Source organism: Spermophilus citellus (assembly GCF_964194105.1).
Source record: "Spermophilus citellus genome assembly, chromosome: 4".
NCBI lineage: Eukaryota > Metazoa > Chordata > Mammalia > Rodentia > Sciuridae > Spermophilus > Spermophilus citellus.
Window position 1 is genome coordinate 213,709,303 of NC_138185.1, and position 17,948 is coordinate 213,727,250.

General features: G+C 49.1%; 1 protein-coding gene across 1 annotated transcript in view; it reads left to right on the forward strand.

Moving 5' to 3' along the window:
• Positions 1–15,202, forward strand: part of KCNK13 (potassium two pore domain channel subfamily K member 13) — a 92,551-nt gene extending 77,349 nt beyond the window's left edge. The window contains exon 2 of the mRNA XM_081290663.1: positions 13,477–15,202. Within this exon, the coding sequence (XP_081146789.1) occupies positions 13,477–14,360 (884 nt within the window). The 3' untranslated portion in view covers positions 14,361–15,202. The remainder of the gene's footprint in view (positions 1–13,476) is intronic.
• The last annotated feature ends 2,746 nt before the right edge of the window (positions 15,203–17,948 follow it).

The following is a 17,948-nucleotide window of genomic DNA, read 5'->3' on the forward strand; positions in this document are numbered from 1 at the left end:
ACCGGGAGCCGCACTGTGGTCTTCAGGCTACCGCTAAATAAGAACACCCAACTGAGAAAGAACACCCGCTTCTGCAGGTCGAAGGCTTCCTTCTATCTCACCTTCCCTCACCCCTCCCCTTTGCCTTTCTTTGCAAAGAAACTCATCCAAAAGACTCAAAAGCACAAAGAGAACATCAATTTTTCATGAGCAGTTGCATTTCAGCATTTCAGGTATCAAATGTGAGCTGAGCTCGTGGTCTAGGCCGGGGCGAGGACTCATGAATCACTGTCATCGTGAGTTGGGGCCTGGGGAGACAGGGCGCATTTCACCTGAAGGATGAGTCGAATGATTTGTTTTTGTTTTACTTGGGGGAGGGGCAGATACGGATTTTTTTTTTCCTAATTAGAAATTTAACAGCATCCTCCCTCGGGGTGCCTGCATAGCAGTTACAAAAGGTGTAAAATATTCTTTATATTCTCAAAAGAATCAAAAGGAGAGACTCACACAGATATTTGTGCACCCTGTCCATAGCAACAATACTCACAATAGCCAAAGAGAAAAGAGACCCAGGCATCCATGGCTGGGTGAGTGGGCGAGCAAGACATGGGGTGTTCGGACATCAGGACGTTCTCCAGCCTAAGGCAGGAAGTTCTGATGCGGGCCAAAACAAGGTTGAGCTGTGACAACATTATGTCAGGTGAGAGCGGCCTTCCCCAAAAGAACAAATGTCATATGATTCAATTGCAAAGGCCAATTCAGGGGGACATAAAGTAGAAAAAGGGGGCAGGTAATTACTGTTTAATGGGCACAGAGGCTCTGTCTGATGATGAAAACGTTTTGAGATTAGTGGTGACAGTGGCAGAACATTGAGAATATTGTGCCGTACACTTTAAAAAATGGTTAAAATGCAAAATTTTATGTTATGCATATTTTGCCATAATAAAAAATCCATAATAAGGAAACAAACAACTGAAATATAGACACAGTAGGAGGCAAGAGGCCAGCCCCACCATCTACCATAGCCGTGGAACAGGGATCGTATGCCAAGATGTGTGCCCACTTCATACGAAGAGATGACAAAACCCTACTAAGGCTCGTTTTTAAAAGATTTCTATAAATGGAGAGAGATACACTGTGTTCCTGGTGGAAAAACTCAATTTGGTAAGGATGTCATTTCTCCACAAACGAATCTCTAAATATAAGGCAACCCCAATCAAAATCCAAGTCTCTTTTCTGGATCTTCACCAAATGACTCTAAAGCTCATCAGGAGAATTGAGCAGGAAATAAGCAAGGACAGTTTTGAAAAGAAAATGGGAAAGAAGGGAGGGAGGGGATGGGGGTGGGGGGAGAAGGAGGGAAGAGTCTTGGTCGACATGAAGAGGAAAGAACTCTGTTTACACTAACCCGCCTCAGCCTAGACAATGGCTGACGGATCAGTGGAAGGAAATGTAAAATTCAGATGCAAATAAAGGTAAGAATTTTGACTTCGATAAAAAGGGACATTTCAAGAGACTGGAGAAAGAACGGACTATTTCAAAAATGGTGCTGAGGAAACAAAACTGTATAGAACTCAGTACATACACACGCACAGGTGCCCAGTGATCCAGGAAAATATGAAAAAGTCCATGGATTGTGCCACAGGTCAATATCCTGGATACAATTTTAGACTAAAGTTTCGCAAATTGTTGTCATGGGGGAAAGTGGGTAAAGTATCTCAGTATCACTTCTTACAACTGCACATCAATCTGCAACTCCCTCAGTTGAAATTTTCCTTGAAAATGGTGCTAAGGAAAATGAATGATTTTTTAAAACGCCAGATCACTGCAGTTTAAGACTCTGTATTACATTGTTTCAAAATATTAGAACCATAAGGGAACACTGGTACACTCCCTGGACAGGACTTTCTGTCACCCCCAAAGCCAAAAGCTACAATGGAAGAAACTGATATGTCTGTGTGAAAACCAAACTTCTGCATAGCAATAAAGCATTTATGTCCAAACAAAAGGCGAGCACAAATTGAGAAAAAAAATGTTTTCTAAAATATTTTCAAAAGACAGAGCTAACTTCCTTGAAAACTTGCGAAGAAACTTACAAATCAACAAGAAAAGTGATGAACTTTTAACTTGGGGTAGGGCATGTAGTAGGCGCTCAATAAATGTTGAACGAAAGAAAAAGTGGAAGCAAAGAATTCAGGTGACCTGTCAGGAAGGAACATTCCAGAGGCAGGTGGGAGAGAAAAGTAGAGGTATAAGACAAGTTGAAGGGGGAAAAAAAGCAAATTGGGTCAGCTTTAATTGTACAGCCTGTTTTGCCAGTAAAACTAGATGAATTGTGTCATTGGAGAAAATCCCTTTAAGTCCCAGCTCCAGAAAGCCTCCCAGATGGAAGGACGATTTCCACCCTGGTCCCTGATGCCCCTTGTTTGCAGCTGCATCTGTCCTTGCTCTTCCTGTTCCCCAGAGGATAACAGGGACTTTGTCCCTTCTCTTCACCAGTGGGTAACAATGACTTTGTGCTTTCCTCGACTCGGGTTTTGCCACCAAATCTGACCCCACCGAGCATCACCTATGACAGGGGGCATCAGATAGAGGTTGGCACTGTGGACCTCGTTATTACTGTTTGCATCTGCAGCTCCGTCTCGTCCCGCTGCACATTTTCTATTTTTCAAAGGAACTTATTAGAGACCCTGTGTCCACAGCCTCAAGTTCACAGTGTATGAGCTCATTGTTTGTTCCCTGGTGGAAAAATGAACCCTAATGAATCACCCGTGTCTTTCCCCGTGATCAGCTAAACAAGGCGTGGTGTTACAATCTCTTTGAACATTTCTTCTGGCAGTTAAATTATTACACCAACCCCGCTTGTGCCACAAATATCTCCACATTTTTTTAAAAAAATGGGTTCCTTACTGGCTTTAGGCATAGGAAAGCTATAACTGCTTTCTGGAACTAATAATGACAAAATTAAATATTTTTAAGAGAAGGCCCCAAAGGACTCCCTCAAAGAATGTAATTATGTCTGTCGATTACAGAACCGTGATTCCTTTTGAGGCCAGGTGGGAAGATGTCTCTGAAAGGAAGGTTTGGGTCATGTGTTGCTAAAAAGACTCCAAGGAGAGGGAGGAGGGAGGCGAGGAGAAAAGGAAAGAAGGGAGAAGGGGGAAGGTAAACTTAATTTTCTATCAAGAACTTTGATTCCCTAGAGCTACCTCCATAGCAAACATGGGGGTGTTTGCCACCTATTTCTGGAAAATTCTAGAGAATACAGAGCACTCCGTGGTTCAGTAGGAACATAGGAAAGTTCATGAGTTTACAGGGGAGAGGTTCAGACTGTGGGGGAACACAGGTCTGATGCTGTAAATAACATGTTTATTCCAAGTCTTACTGATGTGGCCGTTCCATATCCCTGGGCCTCAGTTCATTTTGGGGGTGGAGGGGGGACTAGCAATTGAACCCAAGAGGAACATAACCACTGAGACACATCCGCAGCCCTTTTTAAATTTTTATTATTATTATTTTAAGACAGACTCTCACTAAGTTGTTTAGGAGCCTCACCAAGTTCCTGGCCTCGATCCTCCTGCCTCAGCCTCCCAAGCCCCAGGGATTACAGGTGTGCGCCACCACGCCCAGCCATACTTCATTCTTCTTGCAACATCACACACATGGGTGAGAGTCACCAATATTCTGTCAGCCTTTGCTGGTGTCAGGAAGCACCAGGGCCCCTCAAGGGGACCGAAGAAGCTGCTGTGGGGAGAGAAAGGATGCTCGGGGGGCAGCGTGAGGACTGGCCCAGGTGAAGCCCAAGGCTCAGGGTCCTCATCTGCTACACTGACTGCCCTCTGCAGAGCCCTGTGAGCTATCCTTGGCAGCAGGATCAGAGAGCAGGCAGGTTCACATAGGCCTCGTGCAGAAGCGCATCAAAACAAAGGTGATTTCTGTACAATTCCTCAAAACATCTTGAAGCCAGACCGTTTCACTCTTAACCTGGGGGGAGGCAATTTGGCTCAGGAGAGAACGTGATTCTATCCGCTGGCTTTTAAGGGATAGTCACACAACTTAAAACTTAAGAGGCCCTGAAATCAGAACACCTCCTTGAGATGAGTCAGTCACAGGATCCCCCCTCTTCAATGAGGGTAAAGTCAGAAATAGTAACAGCATTTACAGCCTCTGGCATCATCCCAACCATCATGCGGGCACCCCAAATTCTGCATACAGGGAGAGGGCTTAAGAGGTCACAGAGTGCAGCATGAACACCCCAGGATTCAGGTCTCTCTCAGGGAAAGGAAAGTTTTAAAATTCTGCCTCGGGAGCCCATGCATTCTGATTCCTGTTGGGGCCAATTTTTGTGACTCTCCATATAGCAATTGCTGCGACTGATAGTGATGCAAATGACTGAACTCGTATCATGTCCCAGTTGTCAATTCTTATAGTGAAAATAACAGTAATTTATTTTTTCACTTGGAAAAAAATCAGGTGTGAGAAGTCTCCCCTCCCTCAGAAGGGACGTGGAAAAATAGATGAATTTTAAGATTCTACAATCTTCTGTCAAAGACGCTTTACAGTTAATAAATGAGAGAGGAGTCGTCACCCTGCGAGTATCAAATCCCAAAAACATCCTTAACTCAAGGAAGAACTGGAAACTCCAACGTCCGTGGTGGTGACTGCTGTGGAACAGGGGAAGCCTGGTCCCTCTGACTCGCTTGGTCCCTTGCAAAGTGCTTTACAATCAGCCCGTGGAGTCTTTTCTTATTATTATTATTGTTATTGTTGAGAAAGTTACACACAGAAATATTCTTGGGCTGAGGACGTAGCTCAGAGGCAGAGCACTTGGCTGGCCTATGTGAAGCCCCGTGCCACAAAAACAGAAAGAGAAAACCTACAGGTCGGGTGCAGATCTACCGGCCTGGCTTGCGACTGGGGCTGCTGCAGGTGCCCCAGGTGAGTGCCCCCAGAATCCTGGGGTGATGGAGTGAACATCAGGAGCTCAGATTCATGCCAGCACCCCAATCACAGACCACTGCAGTCAAAGACTCTGAGCTCACCAGAGCACCTACCCTTGTGTTACCAAAGGGACAACCACAGTAGTTTGGGCCATGGTCCCCTTGGGTTGTTAATGGTCCAGACTTAGACCCAGGCCCCCGATTAGCTGGCTATGTGACTCTGAGCAGGTGACGTGACCTCTGTGCATGTGACCTGACATGACTTCCTCCTCAGTGTGACGGGGAGGAGGGTTCCTGCCTCACGGGGTCCCATGCAGGGCTCCTGGTTGGGATAAGCGCTCAGTCATATGGACTGCCATGGCGGTCACTCGCCCTCCCCTGGACGCTGACCTGCCTCCCCACATCCTGGGAGGAGCATCAGACAGCTTAGGTGCCCAGAGAGGTTGAACACTCGAGCAACCCTCGAGAACCACAGAACAAAGGAGGAAATTCCTAAATCAATCCATTTTCATTGTTTTCCTCTGCACGAGGTAATGTAGAAATGAGAGCAATTATCAGCTTTCTGAGAGCAGAAAGTTGATTGAAGTATTAATTGCCAGTCCTCTTCTGGCCTGTTCGATCACTGAGAAATCTTGCCTTGAATGGAAAACTCTAGATTCCGGAGTAATCATTGTTACCTGTGGAGAGGACTGGGCTTAGCCCCAAACACAGGTCCTGGCTCAGGACCCAGTGGGGAAGGCCCAAAATTCTGCATTGAAACAGGTGGCTTTGATACCAGGGTTCTGGTGCACACTTGAGAAATGCCACCCAGAACGTGGGACCCAGAGCTGCTCATTCACCACGGTGGAGCACAGAGCCACTGCATGCTCAGCAAATGCCCATTTGGAAAGTCATTTTAGAGCCAGGGACCAACTCAGTCCTTGGTCACACTCCCCACCGCGATGCCATCTATCACGATATGATATAGTCAGGGGACCCTCGACAAACTTAGCGCCATGCTGGTCAGACTCTCTGTCTCCAAAACTGTGCACTAAATAATCCTCTTATCTTTATAAAACATCCAGTATTTTGTCATAATAACAGAAAACAGCTGAGAAGTACTACTTTCTTCTATTCATTTCCTTTGTTATAAGTTGAATACTTTGGAAAGCATTTCAATCCAAAGGAAGAAATGAATAGCTGCCATCATGTCTGCCATGAGGTTCCATAGTTAACCCAGAACTTCTCAAGATGGCTCATTTTGATTTAATGGGTCATCTGGAATACTTCCTGCATTTCCATATTAATATACCAAAGAAGTAAGGAGTTCTGTTTGCTTCACTGAGCTTTAGCGGGACTCTTGGGGACCCTCATTTAGAATCCTCCCCAAGAAGGCCTGGGTCTTATTGTCTTCCACACACCAACCCTTTCTCCCCACACCACCCTAACTGGCAGGTGCTTCTCTTAATGGGGTCTGTAGCCCTTGCCTCAAAATCACTATGGGCACTAGCTTAAATGCCCGCTCCACCTCTTGAGTCAAATCTCTGAGAGTGAGACCGAAATCCCAGTTTACAGGTTCCTGAGGAAGTGTTCAGGTACACCACGGTTCACACCTCTGTCCTCTATGATCTACACAGTTCACACCTCTGTCCTGTATTGATCTCCACAGCTCACACCCCTGTCCTCTATGATCTACATAGTTCACACCCCATCCTGCATGGTCTTCACAGTTCACACCCCCGTCCTGCATGGTCTCTACAGCTCACACCTCCTTCCTATGTGGTCTCCACAGCTCACACCTCTGTCCTGCATGGTCTCCACACTTCACACCTCTGTCCTGCATGGCCTCCACAGCTCACACCTCTGTCCTGTGTGGTCTCCACAGCTCACACCTCTGTCCTTCGTGGTCTCCACAGCTCACACCTCTGTCCTGCATGGTCTTCACAGTTCACACCTCTGTCCTGCATGGTCTCCACAGCTCACACCTCCTTCCTATGTGGTCTCCACAGCTCACACCTCCTTCCTATGTGGTCTCCACAGCTCACACCCCCATCCTGTGTGTCTCCACAGCTCACACCCCTGTCCCGTGTGATCACTATTTCCTTTGATCTTGCCACCCCTCGTTGATTTTTATGCTACAAGTAGAGGTGTAACCTCCCCTCCTCCCTCGAGCTTGACAGCAGTTCTCCATCTTTCATGTCATCTGCAAGTGACTCAGGGAAGGCGTTGGCCTGGTTTTACCTTGTGCAGTTTCCATTCTTGTGTGTCCTTTCCTGGCTCGGGTTCCCTGGAGGGCAGCACCGACTCTTCCCACGCCATGCACGGTCTAAAACCTAGAGACACTGAGACCCTGACACCTTCAACTGTCCCAGCAACACTCCCCCCAGTCCACACCCCACACCCCCGCACTCCCAACACAAAAGGTGACGATTTCCCAGAGGAAGTCAGTTCCAACTGCAAACACTTGACCTTTCATATTAAACCTTTAATTGGCCTTTAGGAGGCTCACAGAACTTTAGCCGCAGGCGGCATTGTGTGTCCAGAGCCCTCGGGACTGGAGAAGGTGTTCAGTGGAGAGAAGCGGAGTCAGAGGGTGTCCTCGGGATGGCTCGGCTGGCGGGGGGCCTCCTCGTGAAGTATTTGTCGGGTGAAGGAATAACCGATGGCTATCAGAGCATCAGAGCAGTTGAGATGTCTTGGGCAGCCGGGAAGAGCCAGTCCTAGAAAGAGGTGGCAGAAACATGAAGGGGCCACGTCATGCCCTGGAACGTGGCGTGTGGAGATGGGCCGCTGCAGGGAAGGTGCACTTTGAGGCTTCGGGATGTGACGTGTTGACCATTTCCACGACTGCTTCCCCGAGTCACTCCCTGTCTCTGATGTCACAGTTTTATCATTAAAAGTCAAGACGTGGCAGGTGTCCACATGCAGAACCAGTCATGTGTCTGATTATGGGGGATGGGTTCCTAAGAACAAAAAAACAGAAAAGGATGCAGATAGTTCTAAGTACGTTCTGCCAAATTGCTCGCAGACAGTGTGGGCCTCTTTCTGTGTCCCCAAGAAGCATTTGAGGGTTGACGATACACACTGGGCACGCTCATAACACACAGGTGTTCTCCTCCCTCCCCCCCCCACCAGTTGTCTCTAGAAAAAAAACTCTGAGCCAAGTCTACAATCTGCATTTACCCAACAAATCAATTGAATTAAAATAGGAAGGGAATTCAGTGAGTCAGCAGAGACACTCAGTGTGGCCTTGTTAGGGTCCTGATCCGTCCCAGTGATCTGTAAAGAGACATTTTAGCATGGGCTGGGCATTATTAGAAGTGAAGGATTTAGCGTTGGTTTAATTAGGAGTGTCGCTGTGGTGATGTTGGGAAATAAGGTCCCAGGAAGTCACAGATGCTTCTTTATTAATGGACGAAGTGGCATGCTGTTTGGGATTCATTTTAAAAAACCATAGCAAATAAAGGAGTGGGCTGGGATAGGGGAGCTGGGTGTCCCCCAGAAGCCTAAATGCATCATTGGGAGGGGTGGAGACTTTAGCAGGTGAGGCCCAGAGGGAGGAAGTTAGCTCACTGGGGGGATTCTCCCAAAGGGGGTTATAGGATCTTGGCCCCTTAGTCTTTCCCTTTGCTTCCTGGCCACCATGAGTTGAGCAGCTTCTACCACCAAGCACTCTCATCATGACAGGCCCCCCAAAACAGACCAACTGTCCATGATCTGAAACCATGAGCCAAAATAAACCTTTCCTCCTTATAAATTATTTTTCTCAGGCATTTTGTTACAGTGATAGAAAGCTGACTAACACAATTGGCAATATGTTGATAATTGCCAAGCCTGAGAAATGAAGGCACATTTAACTATTCTCTCTAACTTTGTATGTTTGAAAAATATCATAATACAAAGCTTTTAAACTTTTCACCTTGATTAACTTTGGAAAAAGACTGTCTAGTTAACAGCATATACATTTAAGACTAGAAGACTGCAGGCCTGTTCTTCTCTTCATGGTCTCAGTGAGGGGTTCCACAGAGGTTGACTGCCACCTTGGCAGTGCCCAGTAGCTTCCTTCCTAGCCCCAAGGACAAGGGGTAGCCTGGATTGGTCCCGAAGCTGCCCTGGAGGCTGTGGTCACATGAACACAGGTCTGAAGTAGGTTAAGGGAACTTCAGGGCCTCCAGACAAAACTCATGCATCCCTGGACCTCAGTCGGCTCAGCTGCTCCCAGACTCAGTGACTCAGGCATGAAGGGAATAGATCACTCATTGCTAGTGCCACCTGGGGCAATCAGTTCCATTTGTGAGTCTGTGAAATAAAGGAAGGCACAAGTGGCGTGGGGTGTGATGGGTTTATAAACAGGTCTCATTATGTCATTTGTTGAAAGAAACACACATACATCCAGAAGTTTGTGTTTTAGTAAGTGAAAATCATAGGTTTTCAGCTTCTGATGCCAGCTAATCCCCCCTGGTTTGGATACCAGATTTGGCAGCCCTTATGGTCTGATATCTATATAGAGGGTGAAACTGTAGATGCTTGGTTAATTTCCTTCCTTCAATGCTGCTTCTGCTTCTGGCCTGTATGCCCGACAGTGGTCTGCACTCAATTAGCATAGTCAGGTGGATAAGCCCAGGCCTGGCAGACAAGACCATCTTGGTTTTAATTCTGGCTCTGTGCCTTTAGGCAAGTTCCTTACCTTCTGCAATCTTTTTTTTTTTTTCCTGTCAAAATGTGTGTTAATCTAGTTTTCATTACTGTAACTAAATACTCAAGACTAGGTCCCCTGATAAAGAAAAGAGGTTTATTTTGGCTCACGATTCTGGAGGTCCAAGGTTGAGATGCCTCATGTGGTTTAAGGCCTTCCTGCCGGGGAGTCCTAAGTCAGCTGAGGGCATCGTGTGGTAAGAAACAGGAAGCATGTGTGTGAGTCTCTGCTGAGCACACACAATCTCTCTCTCCCCCTCCTTCCATCAAGGGGCTCCACCCTGATGACCTTATCTAATCCCAGTCACCTCCAAGGCCCCAATTCTAAACACCGCAGTTAGATTAAACCTCACCAAACAGCACTTGGGGACACACCAGCACTCCATGGGCCAACCGCAGCACCCAGCATGGGTGAGAGGGGTGAGAGAGGCTGAGGGGGACCTTCAGTAATGATGCCTGGGTCCTTGGCCTCCACCAGGAAGGACCCTCAGGGCTATTCACACTCCAGGACGTCTCGAGGCTCAGGGTTAACGGACTCAGAAAAGGGAGGCTTTCTGCAGAAAGCCCACATCAGTACCGGGCACGCCTTCAAGCTCCGAAAGTGGTAAAAGCCACAGAAACAGCTTCTCCATCACTGCCACCAACTCGCCCCTTGGGCCATTGGGGTTCTTTTTGCAGGAGAGAGAGATGGCCGTTGTCAAATGCAGTGGGTAACTGAAAGTCACGACTACCCCTTCTTCCACAAGGTGGAGGGTTGTAAAAGCAAGTAAACAAGACAGAGCTAGATCTTTTAGGTCCTTGGAACGTGTCCTACACCGCCAGAAGACTCCTCAGCTGACATCAGTGAAGCACCCGTGCGCACCCACGTGAAGCTGCCCTGGGGACCCTGGGGGACGAGACCCTTGACCCTCTGTGGCTCATGTGTAGAGCTCATTTGTGCCAGCTCCGTCCGATGCTGGGCTCTCTGATGACCTTGTTCAGGTCACCTTAGGGTGAGGCTGATTTGGTCGACTGCTGTGACAAAATACCCTCGACTGGGGGCTTAGCGCCGTAGAGGCAGGGAAGCCTGAGATCAGGCGCCACCTCCCTTGGAAGCACCTGGCTGAGTCCTCCCTCGGTGGCAGGAGAAGAGAGCCCCAGGTCCCCTTGAAGGAGGGCGCACCGGTCATGTCCATGAAGGTCCACCTCCTTCTAATTCATCACGTGGGGGGAGGAGCCTAGCACATGAATTCGGGGAGACACATTCAGACGACAGCAGAGGCCCAAACAAGTGGCGCAGGGCCTCACGCTCAACAGGAGCTCAGTAGAGGATGGCTGTCACCTGTGGCTGGGAGCTAAGTCACAACAACTCCCCTGGCTCTGCTTCCCAAAGCCAGAGAGACTGAGGGTGCAGAGCAAGTCCCCATGGTGCTAAGGTGCCCCTGCGCCCCACTTACTGCTCCTAAATCTTCCCCGATTCCATTCACTGTATCCAGCCTCTGGATTTATTAAAACGGCCTGGATGAGGGTGTTCCCCTTTTCTGCCCTGGTCTGCTGTTCTCAGGGACTAGAGCAGCAGCCCTCTGTGGTCTTCCAGCTTTGAAGCAAGGGGCTCCTGTCTTTTGTTTCTTCATCTTCCAAGCTGGGTGAGAGGGGTCAGCAAGTTGGGGATTTTCTGGCTGCAGAAATTCACTGAGCCAGTGGAAGTGACTCCAAGTTCCTCAGAAAATCAGGAACTAATGACTGGACGCCATGGTTGACTCCTCAGTGCTCTTTTGAATTGGGTGGAAAGAGACATGGCTCTCAGCTCAGCCATGAGACTCCAGACCCTGGAGCCATTAGACTCAGCTCTCCATGACTTCACTGCAACTTGAGCCTGGGGATGAGAATCAAAGATTCTAACAAGAGAAAAGGGAGCAAACCCAATAGACATCTCTTTTTTTTTTGGGGGGGGGTGGTTACCAGGGATTAAACTCAGGGGCACTTGACCCCTGAGCCACATCTCCGGCCCTATTTTGTATTTTATTTAGAGACAGGGTCTCACTGAGTTGCTTAGTGCCTTGCCATTGCTGAGGCTGGCTTTGAACTCGCGATCCTCCTGTCTCAGCCTCCTGAGCTGCTGGGACATCTTTACACAAAGGACACCTAGCAAGTAAGGGCCTACACTGACAAGAGTTGCTGAAGAGGGAGATTGTGTATTGATTTTGAAAACAACATTTTCCAAAGAAGAGATGATGGTCTGATTTTTTTTCCCTACCATTAAGGGTCCTAACTGACCCTCAGTGGGTTGTTCCCTGGCCCTCGGTCCTCCGCATCATCCCATCCAGCTGAGAAGCTGAGCTCAGCACGTCTTTCTATTCTCTTGGTCACATGCTGTTCATTTCATAGCCAAATGCAGCTCCTCAGATGCTGAGAAGAGACAATTGAATTCAGCTAGAAACAAAACGGCAAAACAGTGCACACATCTGGGCGTTGGACTCGACCTCAGAGTCCAGGAGGTCACGTCCCAGAAGCCCACACGTTTCAAGATCCACTCTGGCCACTCCCCAGGGCGCACTGCAGGCAGCCACAGTGGAGCTGTAGTGACAAGGAAACAGATTGTAGGGGGCGGTTATCAGGAAAGAGGACAGTGGGTGAGTCCTTGGGGTCCCAACATGGGCTCAAGGAACTGAACTTGAAAGTGAAGTAAAACAAATGGAAAGAAGGAGGCTTCACTCCACTGAGAACCTGAGCCACGGAGCATGCTCAGTACTCAGCTTTTATGGTGCTTTTACTCAGGGTGGCTCTGATGCCAGTCCTCCCCACAAAGCAGCCTTCTCCGTGGTGAATTTCGTTGCTGGTGGAAAGGACCCTATGTCCCTCCAGTAAGGTGGGCTGGCCCTCGCTGCCACAATGGAAGGGCTGCGTGTCACCGCCGTCTCTTCAATTCTGTTGTTCCTAACGATGCTCACTGTCCCACTAGATGCCTATTCTTAGCGGCACACCTGTGTGCCCAGGTAGCGAAGTCAAGAAGGTGGAACTAGCGCAGCGAGAGGCAAAGGCAGGAGGGAGATTGTGTATTTCATCCAACTATCAACCCGGTGCCTCTCTTGGCACCGCAAGAGCATAAGGTGTGAGTCAAAGGGCCTTGTTTAAAAGATGGGAATATCTTGAGCGAATTTCTCATTTCTGCCTTTGCTGGCGCCTGCTGTTTCTCTGTGGGAACCATCCCCTGTGCTCACACGTGCCCTCTCCTGTCTGCCTAACTGCCTGTGTAATCTTTCCAGAACCCCAAGCCGGAGATGGGACGTCCTCATAGCAGCTCCACAGAGCCCTGTAGTCCTCCAGCACAAGATCCACCACACAGTGTACACTCAATGAACCAGTTAGTGCTCCAGGAGCGCAGGGGCCAGATCTGTCTTGCCCACAGCTCCGTCTCCAGCTCTGCAAGTGTTTGTAGAACAAATGGCTTCAGATGAGTCTATAAGCCTTTTCTGTGTGTGAATATTTGCTTATCTCTAGGGACAAGGCCTGAAGGGTGTGGATGTTCAGGTTCCTACTGTACAAGGCCATCTAACAAGTGGGGGAGAGGAGACTGGAGTCCAGCCCACAGCGTCATCACCAAGCCATTTCTTGCTGGCTGTATCCACCCTGAGCCAGAGGTGCCTTCTTCTGCTCGCACAGTTGCCCCACCTGGATGTTCAGCAGCCCAGCTCTGTGCTCGGAGCCCAGCTCTGTGCTCGGAACCCAGCTCAGCCTCTTCCAAAGGAGGCCAGCACCCTCCTGCTGGTTCCTAGAGAGGCTAGGAGGCTGCGGTTTGCTCAGAGGGTTCCTTTAGGTCCTCTGCCAGCCAGCCAAGACCCTGACCCCATTTTCAGGCAAGACCCCTCTCACCCTTCTCTCCTCTGATTTTTGTGTCCTTCAGGGTTTGGGATGACCACTCCAGCAACCGTAGGAGGAAAGATCTTTCTGATCTTCTACGGCCTCATCGGCTGCGCAAGCACCATCTTGTTCTTCAACCTCTTCCTGGAGAGGCTGATCACGGTCATCGCCTACATCATGCGGTCGTGCCACCAGCGGCAGCTGCGCAGGCGCGGGGCAATGCCCACCGGCAGCCTCAAGGCGGCGGGCCGGGGCGCGGACAGCCTGGCCGGCTGGAAGCCCTCGGTGTACTACGTGATGCTCATCCTGTGCTCGGCCTCGGTGCTCGTGTCCTGCGGGGCGTCGGCCGTGTACGCGCCCGTGGAGGGCTGGAGCTACTTCGACTCGCTCTACTTCTGCTTCGTGGCCTTCAGCACCATCGGCTTCGGGGACCTGGTCAGCAGCCAGGGCGCGCAGTACGAGAGCCAGGGCCTCTACCGCCTGGCCAACTTCGTCTTCATCCTCACGGGCGTGTGCTGCATCTACTCGCTCTTCAACGTCATCTCCATCCTCATCAAGCAGACGGTGAACTGGATCCTGAGGAAGGTGGACGGCCGCTGCGTCCAGCCGTGCCACCGGAGACTGGCGCGGTCGCGCAGGAACGCGGTCACGCCGGGCAACGTCCGCCACCCACCGGGGGACATCTCCACCGAGACGGACGGCGTGGCCGACAGCGACACGGACGGGCGGCGGCTCTCGGGGGAGTTGATCTCCATGAAGGACTCCAGCAAGGTGTCGCTGGCCATCCTGCAGAAGCAGCTGTCCGAGATGGCCAACGGCGGCCCGCACCAGGCCGGCACGCCGTCCCAGGAGGACGAGTTCTCGGGCGGGGTGGGCGCCTTCGCCATCATGAACAACAGGTTGGCAGAGACCAGCGGGGACAGGTAGAGGACGGGGCGCTGCCGGGCGCCAGGCCTGGCGGGGACTGGAGCAGGAGACGCTGGCCCTCCACGGCCACCCTGGGCCCCTTCCCATCCGGTCCCCCAGGCCCACCTTTGGAAATCTGACCTTGGCCCCAACCAAGAACCACCGTCCAGGGCTGGGGGGGACTGGAAGCCCCAGGCCTGACTCTTTACCTTTACCCATCCTACCTAAATCCAGTCTTTTCTAAATGAATCACAGAAGCAACAGAAGACACTGTATTGTCACTTCTCTGATCTTTCTCCCAAGTTTTAACTGCCCAAGGGAAATAGGTTGACTTTGAGCCTGATTCTCCCTGCAAACCCTCCCTCCACTGTTCTCATTTAGAAATGAAAACCTGCAAGACTCTAGTTCTTTCCCTAGAACACTGAAAGGAGACATTCTCTGCCTCACCGAGCCCCTTCAAGAAAAGGGAAAGAATGTTCCAGAACGTGCCAGGACTATGGTGGTTTGGTTTGGTTTTTTGTTTTGGGGGGATTTGGGGCGGGGCATCCTTCCAAGCAGATTTATCAGTGGTTCCATAAATAGGGAGAATAACTAGTCTACTCTTTCTGCACACTTCTTAGGGTTTTGTTTTGGTTTGTTTTCTGCTTGTTTTCCTTTTCTGTTTAAGACTAGAATGTTTGGCGAAAGTGTCTTTGAGACCTCGGTGTGATAAGAAAACTGAATTTGGTTTCAGGTGTTTAAACTGCCTAAAGATGGAGGGGGGCAAGAGAGAAAGTCACTTTTGTAACTGAAGAACACACTTTAACCTTTTCTCTTTGAATGGTCACTTAGATCATTTCATTTTTACCAGGGCTTGAGGCCCACTGCAGAGATAATGACTGACTATTTATTAGAACTGAAAATTTAATAAATTCTCATTTTATTAACTAAGATTCCATGGGTCCTCATTGTGAATAGCAGAGGGGATGTGCTTAATTAAATAGACATTTGTTGCACTCAGGGGAAAAAGGGAACAGGAAATTGGCCTGTTGATCCTTATGATCATCTTCTTAGAGAGTCTTGGCTGGAGAAACATTCAAGGCCCAATAATGAAATTTGGCTTTTCTTGTCTAATCTGTTGCAGTCCGACCTTCTGAGACTGTAGCAGGTCTAGTTGTATTTATCCTTCCACGCAGTTAAAACATCCTTACTAGGGGCTGGGGCTGGGGCTCAGCGGTAGAGTGCTTGCCTAGCATGTGTGAGACACTGGGTTCGATTCTCAGCACCACATACAAATAAATGAACAAAATAAAGGTTCATCAGCATCTAAAAAAAATAATTTAAAAAAACAATCCATAATAGGAACGAGACTTTTGACCTTCCTAGATGCAACAGAAAACACTTCAGGAGATGCCAGTCGATAGCTGTTGCTTTTACAAGATAAGAGCGGCTACCCGCTGTGCTTTGAGAAGTGATCTGGAGAGATGGGCTGGTAAGGGATACCAGGCTGGAAACCAAAGCCTGGTGAAACAGGAAGGTTGAGCAGAGCCCAAGTGAGCTTGGAGGACCCTTAGCAGCCATCTCCTCCAACCTGCTTGTTTTCAACCCAAGGAAACAGGGGCATAAGGGACTGCTCCCTGACTGTGGTCTTAGGGTGGTGGTGTACAGATGGGGAAGGAACCCGGGCCACCTAGGTTCTTGGCCACTCTGCACAGCCCCCCATCCTCCCTCCCACTCCCTCTGTAGGCCGAGTTGCTTTTTCTACCAGTTTGCAAAACCAGCTATTTTCTTTACAATAGCAGAAGTCTGGTAAGTGGCAACATTGGCTTTGAACTTGGGGTTATGTGGCTACAGAGCAGAGATTTTAAATCATCACCTGCTTCCCTCTTAAAGAGGAACTTCCCAGAGCCGCTGCAGCTGCAGAACTCATCAGGAATCTCTGAGCACAGACCAAGCTGCGCCTAGGCTCTGCACTGACAGCAGCTGGGGCCTGACCCATAGGGGTTTCTGGGTCTCCGTGTTCCTGGTCCAGGGATGGCATGAAGCATCTCAGTGTGAGTCACCAGCGACCTTGGCCCTGTGCCAGGAAGCCAAGGCACAGCAGTGTAAACGAGGTTAATCTGACAGGGTCAGCTTCACAGAGGTATTACATCAAAGCACATAGACTTTTATAAGTAGGATCCAAAACTGGCACACACTTTTATGCTAAAATTTTTAAACTGAGTTTACATTTCCCGAAAATCTTCCTAGGGTCTCAGAAAGCAAGTCTATTCTCCTCTTCTGAGTCAGGGGTCCCTGGAGGACACATCTGAAAATCAGTGTAGGAAGAAAAGTGCAGTGTCTTATGCTGGGTGGATGGATGGATGGATGGATAGATGGGTGGGTGGGTGGACGGAAAAATGAGAGGAACTTACAAAAAAATTGCAAAACTAAGAATCCTTCTTTAGTGAAGTCTCTCTATAGTTACTCTTGGGCATGGACTGGTCAAGAAGGACATTTCTAGATAGTAACAGTCAAAGCTGCAGTTCAAAACCTGGAACCCACTAGTCCCCTAATATCGCTCCAGGCGCACACCTGGGTGTGGAAGAAAGCAGGTGTTGTGCACACGTGTGCATCTTCCTGGGCGATGAGAGTCCTGACATCTTATACAGAAGGAACATCTGCTGCTGTTTTTTCCTGTCCACTCAGTGTGCTCCCAGCCCTCCTCACCGGTTCTCTTTTCTGTCCTCTGATCTGTCACCCTCTGGCCTCTCCATGGGAGGCAGCTTCCTGGCCAAGAGGAAAGTGACTTCACAGAGGGTTTCGTGGTGTGTCCAGGCTCCTGTGCGTTGGAGCCCAGAGTCTCCCCATTGACCTGCCCTCTGGGAGGTGCTCAGCCTGCACACATGGCTGGGCTCACAGCTGGGCAGCCTCGGAGCTCTCTGAGATGCATAAATGTGACCTGGCCTTTCGTGTTTCTCTTGTGACCATGATCCCATGCCATTTGCCCAAGTTGTGCCATGCCTGAATGCTACTGCGTCTTCTCGACATTTTCATCAAGTTTTTAATTAGTTTTGTTTTAGAAAAGGAACCTGGTCACACTAAATCAAAGACTCTTATCACTTGCCACAAATGGGAAATATAGTAACTTGAGAATTGACAAAATGAAGATCAAGCTGGGTCACTAATTCTAGCCAGATCCTGTATCGTATCAAAGGCTCTGAACCTAGACTTTTTCTCACTTTATTAAAAACAGAGAGCAACTGGCGTGATGGCACATATTTGTAATCGTAGCTACTCTGGAGGCTGAGGCAGGAGGATCACAAGTTCAAGCCCAGCTTGGGCAAGTTGGTGAGATCCTATCTCAACGTAAATTTTTAAAAGTGCTGGGATAGAGCATCCCTGGGCTCAATCTCACTGTGTAACACACACCCACAACACCACCCTCCACATCCAGAGAGATTAGAAGGTGTAAGGCAGGTAATAACGACACACAGTACTAGAGAATTTCTCTATAATATAACCAAAAGGACTGGAAGAGAATCGAAAAGGGAATCACTTTCTCATGTGATTTGATGTTAATTCATTCCACACCTGAACATTGTTCCACATTCCATCCAAATCACTGGCATACATCCCACATTTGGGGCA